Here is a 9,797-nt window from a genome sequence, read left to right on the forward strand (position 1 = left end):
CCAAATCGAGGGGAGGCGGTACTTAGGGTACCGATATTTTCGTCGGCCAGAGTAAGCCGACGAAATTTGAGCGTGTTTTCATCCGTCTAGGGCAGGCCGACGAAAATCTGTGCTTTGGATTTTCGTCGGCCCGGGTCTGGCCGACGAAAATATGGACTTTTTTCATCGGTCCGCGCTAGGCCGACGAAAACACGCTCAAATTTCGTCGGCTTGTGTAAGCCGACGAAATAAGCTTGTTATTTTCATCGGCTTGCGTTTGGTCGACGAAATTAGATGTGGCCCACAAAATTAAGCTGCTTTGGTATAGTGAGATATTATAGCCCCTGATACTGGATAAATTTTGAACTTAAAATTCAACATATACTAAGAGAAAAAAGACAACTCTCACTAGGGGCAAATTGAACGAATTATTAAAATAGTTAACGAGAGTAAATTGAGCCAAACTTTTATTAGATATCAAACGAACAAATTCAATTTTTGAAGAAAATATCACCGTGGCTTTCTGTGTACCACTAGAAATTTAACATTCATCATCTTTGCTTAAAGTATGTATTCTCTGTAGAAATTTGTAAAATTGCATTAGTCTTTCCTCATAATTTACACATTAATTATTGTCTTCTTCTCTGCATGAAGTATTGAACTACATGCAAGTTTTTATGCCTATCAGAGTGGATCCTAACTATTGGAGGATCAAAATGTAGATTTAAAGATATACATCAAACAAGCTAGTTAGTGTGCAAAGTTACAGCACCGTCATCGGGGACGTTTGGGTGACGGGTGAGAATGGGATGTGAGAGAAAGATGAGGATAGGGTTGGAAGATTACCGACGACGATGCACGTGATGCGCGGGTGGAACTGGATCAGCTCCGCCTGTTGGTTTTAAAGAAATCGGAAGAACTCGTATCTATAGGGAATATTTCTCTCTGCGTTTAATCCACTTCACTTAATGTAAAACTGCATCTAAACGCAGGACGATATGGATCAAAGCTGTCCGAACCGAGTTAAACCCGATCAGAAGACATGCCTTGCTAAACAAAAAGGCATGCCAAGCAACAGAAAAAAAAGGAAAGACCCCGGACTCTCCTTCCTCCCACGGTCGTCGGGTCCGGGTCCCTCCCAGCCTCCAAGGCGTGTGGGCCCACGAGAAACCGCGTCGGTGACCCCAAGGAGTCAAGGACCCATCCCCACCGTCCCTTCCCTGCCAGCCGCTGGATCGAACGTCTCTGATCCCCTCCCGACTCCCGTGCTCCCCGCCACTTTTTCCCTCTATAAATCAAATCAGAAAACCGCCTGCCTTCCCCGTAAAGGCGTCGACCCGAGGAAGCTTTTGCTGCCGCGCACAAACAAACCTCCCGCGACCAAATTCCCCACCCATCCCCTCGGCCCCTCCCCTCCCCCGATCAAGCCGCGCTAGGGTTTCCTCTCCCCTCCTCACGACCCCGCGATGCCGAAGAACAAGGGGAAGGGAGGCAAGAACCGGAAGCGGGGCAAGAACGAGGCGGACGACGAGAAGCGGGAGCTGGTGTTCAAGGAGGACGGGCAGGAGTACGCGCAGGTGACGCGGATGCTGGGCAACGGCCGCTGCGAGGCGCTCTGCATCGACGGCACCAAGCGCCTGTGCCACATCCGGGGCAAGATGCACAAGAAGGTCTGGATCGCGGCCGGGGACATCGTCCTCGTCGGCCTTCGCGACTACCAGGACGACAAGGCCGACGTCATCCTCAAGTACATGAACGACGAGGCGCGCCTGCTCAAGGCCTACGGCGAGATCCCCGACAACGTCAGGCTCAACGAGGGCGTCGTCGACGAGGAGGACACCGGCGCGCAGGACGACTACATACAGTTCGAGGACGAGGACATCGACAAGATTTGAGCCGGCCGGCAGGCCGTCGGTCCATGGTAATCGGTATGCGACCAACAGTAAATGCTATTCTCTGTTCCTGTTGCTGTGATAATTATTATGTCCATTCGACCTGAAAGGATGCTTGCGATGACAGCCGCTGTTGTGATTATGTTGTGTGATACGGGTGGTCAGTCCTCTGTACAAGGATTGTGAGGAAGTATGGTGATATGGCAAGTAGGGAATTGAATCAGATTCCTCTCTTTGTGTAATATGATTGGGTTTGATCTCTATGTCTGTTGCATTCAACTGATTCATCCTGTTCTCTGCGTTGATCTTAGTACTGGATTGCTCAATTTTTGGATATGTGGGCCTTGTAGTAACAACGTAAGAGGGATGATAGAGATGCCTGTCTTTTGGTTTGGTTGTTGGTGGTATGTGAATCCTATTTGACAGCACGAATAATCTCTTGCTAGTTTTCACAGTAACAGTATTTCAATTCAATTTAAGATGTACTGAATATTACCCATCGTTTCTTTTCTGATTGTAGTCTAGTGCTTTCATGCAAGGTTGCACTTATGAAATCAGAGGATGTTGAATTCACCTTTCATTCCTCTGGTTCAGTTATCTGTGCTTTAAGTTGCAACATTGAACATGTCCAGTGGGTACATTCCTATGACACATTCTTTACAGTCCTGCTTACAACTTTAGATGATTGTGAGGAAGCTTTAACCTTAATCGGCACAATTGAATAGTTGATTAGAATTAAACACCATTCTGTATCTGGCTCCTGCACTCTTTGTGTGGTTTTGTAGTAGTAAACGAAATGATAACTAATTTTGCTTGCCATTAGTTTATGGTTTTGTTCCTTCATGTTCCCGAATGGGTCTCTGTTTTTGCGATTCAATGTATTCCTCATCTGGATCAAGGCTCCTGTATTATATATTCTGTTAACGATATTAGTTAAATGACAGGATGTTTTATTTTATTCCCTTGATTCAACAGTGTAGTAAAAACTAGAAAATTGTGCATCACCGGGTCATTATATGTCTATAGAATTAGAGAAGCACTTTTCACCAGGTTAAATTGCAATTAAATGACTGGATTGCTGCAGGAAAGAATTGTGGCATAGGACACAAAAATGGATGGAATATATTTGCACTATTGAGGGCATATGTTTGTTTGGCGAATTGTTGAAGGAAAAAATTGTGGAATAGGAAACAGAAATGGATGGAATACATTTGTAGTATTGGAGCAGCGTTCACATTTAGGGTGCGTTTGGTTCAGCTGTGAGCTGTGAAAAAACTGCTGTCAGATGTTTGCTGTGAAAAAGCTGCTGTGAGATGCTTGCTGTGAAAAAGCTGAAAGTCGTTTGGTTCAAACTGCTGTGAGTTGTCGACCGTGAAAAAATTATATATTGTCTTTATGCAAATTGACAGTATACAATATTTCTTTGTGATGACCAAAGTCTTTTTCCTTTAAATCTTTATTTTTATATAAATATGAAAATATTTGGAGTTAACTTTTTTTATTCTTTTTTATTTTTATTTTCCTATATATGAAAATCTTTATTTTCTTATATATAAAAAAATTGAAAGGTATATATATGTGACCAATAGTAGGTGTGTAGTTTTCACAAATTCAGAAAAGTTGTAAAAGCAGGGTACAACCTGCTTTCAAATTTGTAAAAAGCAGCTTTTCCAAAGCAGCTGCAGAAAAGCTAAACTCCTTTGGTTCAGAAAGCAGGTTCAAAAAGCTGAACCAAACGCAACCAAACGCAGCCTTAGGCTGCTTTTGGTATCCGTTGCCTTTCCTGTGTAATGTTCTGTTTTTATGCGACAATTTCCGTGATGGACGAATGGCTTTGTTTCTACGCCATTCCTATTCTTGAAGAAACCGTGTCATGCTTAAACACGACTTGAGGTCACGCTCTTTGCTTTTCATTTGGAAGTTTAGGGAGAATTTTGGCAGTTTTAGTGTCCTATGCTCAGCTTTCATTTTGATGTCGTGGTCACGCATAAGCCTTACGATGATTCTTTTCAAGTTTAGCATGGTTTGATTTATTTAAAGTAGCAGTACATCACCACAGTCATATTTTGTTGTGTGTTGAGTTGATCGGAGAAGCAAATATTCTCTTGATTAAAGGTTTTTGCTATTCCTGTTTTTTGTTTCCTTTTTCTTTCTTTTCCGCTGGTTATGATTTAGTAGGATGATTCTTTGCGCAATTCGACTTTCGCACATGGATCCTTTCGGCGTTGCTCTGCCTTTTAATATTCTCATCACGTCTCTGTGGCAATAATTCAAGCATATAGCATAATGCCTACTTGGTTGCTGATCGACCTATGGATGCTTCCTGTCCGGTGAGATGCATCGCCTAGAACCTGCCAGGAGCTGAGGTGGCATCTAGCTGAGAATGCACACTGATCCTCATATTCAAGGAATTCAGTCTCAATTAGTGGATGCGGCACCACAATTAAGTTGAACTGTCTGAAGATGTGCTACAAATTTAAGAGAGCAAGAGGTGTACGGTCAGGGTGCCCGATAATGATTTTATCCTATTTGCATGCAAAGTTGAAGTTCTAACAGTTTTCAACAAGTAAAGCTTTGTATTTTTGGCCAACAAACTGCTAATAACGGTCAAAGTTGCTTACCAAAAACCATCACATTCTCCCCAAAGTATCATAAAACATTGAGCAGAGCGGGACCCTTGTAACAAGAAGGGTTAGCAAGAACTAACAACTTCACTTTCAACCCCGGTTAATTTTAAAATATGGTCTCAAACAGCGTTTATGCCTTTTTTATTTGAGCTTTTGGGAGCTTTTGAACTACTAGCTTTTGGGATGTTCAAAAGCCAGATGCCTCCAAAAGTTAGAAGCTGAAAAGCTCATGAAAATGTGCTTCTAGCTCCTGGCTTGTGAGGCCATTCGAGTTTTGGAGGTTTCGAAAGCTAAATGTTCAAAAATGCCTAGAAGCTCAAACAAACAGGACCTCAGTATTTGGCTAAACGCTGAGCTAAGACATCTCGCAACCCCCGATATGTCTCCTATGGAAGGCTTCAAACCCAACCAATCAGCCCAGCAAAACAGTAGGATCCCATGATGGCCCATCAGTCGTCTGCTGCTGCACTAGCGCACAGGCCGTTTCCCAGCAGCCCAGCACAGGGCTTTATCCATTTTTATAGTTAAATACTATAAGAAGGACATCTGAAATGAAAGTTATATCAAAATATTGTTAGCCGCGCAAAATGAATCATCTCTGAATTTTGAGAAAGTTTGTATGAAGAAACAAACTTAAATGGCACATTTTCAATGCACGTTTACTTGAAAATCCTAAGTGCTAGTGAGTTGTAGTATGTTTAGGTGTTAATTAAAATTAATATTGACTAAACACTACACTTTTGGATAAAGCGAAAGTTGCAGTATCACCTTTAATCTAGGTATGTTGTGTATGCGTGAAAACTTATTTTTATAGTTCAAATCCGGTCCAAAACTGGTCAAACCCATAGATTCAGCGTACAAATATGATAAGAACACTGTGTACCCACACTATCACATCACTTTTTCTCAAAAATACTCATGTAAAGTTTCCAAGTTTTCTTCATGAACTTGTAGGGCTATATGTGAATTAAATGTTGGATTAGTTAAGCTTAGATCTATTAAGACAATTAATCAGATAATTCCAAAGCTCTTAGAAAATGGTGATAGTTATACCAGTAGTTAAACCTTCTTAGAAGTTGAGAGGGTCCTGCCGGTCTACACCAGGTAAGAAGGTGAAGAAGGGATACAAGGTTGCCACACACACGAGTCGAGCCGAGCTGATGTGTGGGCCGGGCTTGGACGTGTTTTGCAGTTTTTCAGTCTCTGAATGATGACTATAACCAACGCTGGTTAATTGCAATTGGTGACTACAAACTGATGATTGTTGGCTGGCCATAAAATGACCAGTAACTAATGGCTATCATTACCGAGGGTTACTGGTAACTGACATTTGATGGCTATCATTGCTGCAATGAACCTGGACGCCCAAAAGTCTACTGGTGGCTACATATATGGCCTTCCTCTTTTCTTCTACGTGCATGGACAACACACCACCACTGCCATTGCTGCTCCTCTGTATCCCCATTCCAGTAGTTATGGTGCACAGACTCACTGAAAGAGCAGACCTCCAGAACTCCGTCATCATCGAGACTCTGCACCAATTGGAGGGTGATCAAGTTTTTGGGGAGCGCATCTGCACGACTGTTCGCTGCTGTGAACGACAATTTCCCGGCGGCGCGTCTACACGAAGATCATTTGCACGGCATCAAAAACCTGAGATCAACTACATTGAACAGGAGGCCCGATTAGAATGTCAACTAATCAGGTTAACAACGCATCTAATGCCTTCGGCACTAGCCCTGCTTCAGGGTACCTACTAAATCATAGATTATCAAAAAGCCTAGCAAAAAATTCTTCCTAGGTAAATGCCCGAGCGGTTAATGGGGACGGACTGTAAATTCGTTGACAATATGTCTACGCTGGTTCAAATCCAGCTTGGCCCAAAAACTAGGGCTTCATGAATATGAACTAAATCCATTATTTTGTATGGAAGAAAAAAATGTCTGATCCATAGAAATTCCATTTAATTTTGTTGTCACACTTAGCATAAATATTGTAACACCCTAATTTTCAAATTAGGAACCTTTATAAATTTTTGCTAGATTCTTTTCAGGATCCATAAGGTTTTTATTCAATTATTTTGATTTTAGAGCGTTTACCGTGAATTAATAGTAATTTATTAACCTAAAAAAGAAATATAACAAAATATAGGTCTTATGCATTCCATACCGCATTGCATTATTTTATTGCTTATCTTTTATTTGAATTTAAATTTCAAATTTAAATTCAAATGCATTTCTTTTTCTCTCTCTTTTTTCTTTGGGCCCGGCCCACTCTCTCTTTCTTTTTCCCCTCTCTCTCCTTCCACCCGCAAGGCCCAGCCCAGCAGCCTTTATTTTTTTCTTACTCCCCGTGCGGCCCAGCTAGCCCATCCTGCTTCGCCTCCTCCCCCGGCCCATCCAGCCCACCCGACGCCCCCTCTCTCCTCCCCTTCTCTCTCTCGCTGACAGGCGGAGCCCACCTGTCGGGCTCGTCTTCCACCTCGAGCCAGACTCAGGTTTGAACCCGAGTCCGACCGGTGCACGAGTCCCGCCTCCGCCCGCGCGCTGCCCCGGGCCCGCACGCCAAGGTTCCTCGGCCGCCCTATAAAGACGCCACCCCGCGCCCTCGGCCCCGCAAAACCTGCAGCCGCCGCCCCTTGCCTCGCAAACCCTAGTCCACACCGCCGTCTTCGCCGCCACACCTTGGCCGCCATCGCTGTCGCCGGCTCGCCGCTCCTCTATTGCCGCGAGCCGCCGCCAGAGTTCTGCCTTGGGGTAAGGAGCGTCGCCGGCCTGTTTTTCCCCCTTTTCCTCGCCTTCCCACCGTGACGCTTGCTCGCCGTCGCCGCCGTGCTGCGTCTTGCTGTCGTCCGCCCTCCTCGGCCCCCGACGCCTCGTCCCAACCTCCTAAATGCGTTCCCCTTCTCGCTCTCTTCCTCCCAAGCCAAACCCGAGTCGAAATCATGGCCGGAATCGCGTTTATGCGATTCTCCGGTGAGCCCGCCGCCGCCCGCCACCGCTTGACCTCGCCGCCGGCGTCCAGCACCGCCGCCGCCGCTTCCTAGTCGTCCGATCCAAATCTGACGGTCTAGATTAGATCTAGACCAGGGTCAAATAACCCGATACCGGTCAACCCTAGGATATTTTGCACTTTAGCCCCTGAATTCTATCGAAATCAAACCGCAGTCTACAACAGTTCAAAACTATTCACGAGTAGATCATTTTTCCTCTGTTTAAGCCCCTATTTTTTTAAAATAGAACCCACCATCCCTAGCCCCTCTATTTTTCAATCTAAACCCTAGATTTAAGGTTTAATTATGTTTTAGCCCTCGGTTTCTTTGTTCAAAGCCCTTCTAGATTCACATCTTTTACAAATAATCCCCTGGAATCATGTTTTAGCCACAACTTCTCCGTTTTAACTCCATTTTCATCGATTCTCGCACTCAGGCGACCCTTGCGACGTATATAGTAGCTTTATAATGTTGTTTTGCTCTGTTTATATTGTTTGGTATACTATTTCTTATTTATTATACTAATTTGTTTGTATGTACTTGTGTGTTATGATAGACGGTATGTAGTTCGAGGGTTCGCAAGAGCAAGGCTGTGTAGACGTTCCTGAGCAGCAGGAGTACTTTGACGAAGGCAAGTGGTCCTTGATCATATTACGGTCCTAATAACTTTCTAAATACACACATTTACTTTATATGCATGCATGTGTCTATAATATGATGGATCCCAAACTAAGGATATGCCTAGCTTCTTTTGAACTTCCTTGATTAAACCTGGGTTGTTATATTTATATTGTAGTTACGCTAGTTGCTTTTACTTGGATTTTGGTTGCATAACCTGAAAATCACGCTACACTAGTTTTACTCATATTCTGAAATACTTTTATGGTGATAATTAAGATCATTGCATTAATTGGAATATGAAGAACCACCCAGGAAAATAGTACAACCACAATACTACATAGCTCTGGTCTTGGCTAATTAATTAGAAACTTTAGCTTGTAATGGTCTTACCGATAGGGCAAGAGGGGAGTGCATTGATGAGGTATAGCTCGGTCCTCTTGAGGTGTAGATATGATCCTGATTAAGGCGTCTTTCTCATTAGGGAGGGTTATGTCCACTGCGGCCTGAAACCTTAGCGGACCGTTGCAAGTTAGGAAATCTTTGTAAAGGCCTCGTAGTGAGTTTCTGCCACTAACATCGGAAGTGTTTAAGGGCCTTGCAAACCCGGACATCAAGGAAAATACGAGTTGTTGGTAAAGTGTACAACCTCTGCAGAGTGAAAACTGATATATCAGCCGTGCTCACGGTTAAGAGTGGCTTGGATACTCACATGATAATTGAACTTAAAGATGATCCAAATTGATGTTCTTTATTCATGATGTTCTTACTTATCTCTTTTATTTATTTAAGGGTTGGTATATACTTACATTTAGTTAATGCTTACTAAATAAAACTTGGTCAACTAAAAAAGCTTATCGCAGTCAAACCATGTCAGCTATTCCTTATTTATAGCCTTGCATGTCATATAATTTACTCCACTTGCTGAGTACCAACCATAAGTGTACTCACGCTTGCTTTATTAAAACTAATGCTGCTCGGAATAAGATAATTATCCGGAGTTCCTTGAAGATTTCGAGGAGTTCTAGGCGTATATCTCCCAGTTATCTGCCTATGAAGTTGAAGTCCGCTGCTAGTTATAAATATTTATTTATTCGCTTAAGATTAAGACTTTCGGTCATGTAATAAAGTACTATGATACTCTCTTGCATTATAACATTATTTCGGGTATACACTTGTATTGTCTATCATATATGTGGAACTTGATCCTAGCGCACATATAAGATGCATTCGGTTCCTTTCCAAAATCGGGTATGACAAATATTGCTCCTATTTCTGCTATCTTATTAATCATGATTTATATAATGTTTCAGATTAAAATGAACCGTAAAATGCTACTAACTCCAACAATCCAAAACCTTCATAGGCCTTTTTTGGTTTCTAGTTTTCCTGCACATTTGAAACCAAAGAGTTTTGATGGAATTTACTAGAGATGGGTTCACAAACTTGAGCTGTGGCTTAGAGCGATGAACGTGTGGTTCATCGCTAAAGGTCCTGCAGGGCCACACACTCTCGAGGAGGAGAGAGCGTACCAAACTGCTGACAACTTGTTCAGAGAGATTGTGATCAGTGTTCTTGGAGAGAACCTGGTCAAATGCTCCTCCCGCTACTACGTCTTTGTGATTTTGCGCTTGCTGGCTCAGGGCCATGGAAGAAGTTCTAAATGATTAGCGATTCTTCCATGCCGTG

General features: G+C 43.1%; 1 protein-coding gene across 1 annotated transcript; it reads left to right on the forward strand.

Moving 5' to 3' along the window:
- The first annotated feature begins 1,306 nt into the window (after positions 1 to 1,306).
- Positions 1,307 to 2,197, forward strand: LOC112878903 (eukaryotic translation initiation factor 1A-like). The gene has a single exon (XM_025943164.1). It carries the CDS (start codon positions 1,446 to 1,448, stop codon positions 1,872 to 1,874), a length of 429 nt encoding a protein of 142 aa, XP_025798949.1. The 5' UTR covers positions 1,307 to 1,445; the 3' UTR covers positions 1,875 to 2,197.
- Positions 2,198 to 9,797: the final 7,600 nt, after the last annotated feature.

Source organism: Panicum hallii, chromosome 1 (assembly GCF_002211085.1).
Source record: "Panicum hallii strain FIL2 chromosome 1, PHallii_v3.1, whole genome shotgun sequence".
Classification (NCBI taxonomy): domain Eukaryota; kingdom Viridiplantae; phylum Streptophyta; class Magnoliopsida; order Poales; family Poaceae; genus Panicum; species Panicum hallii.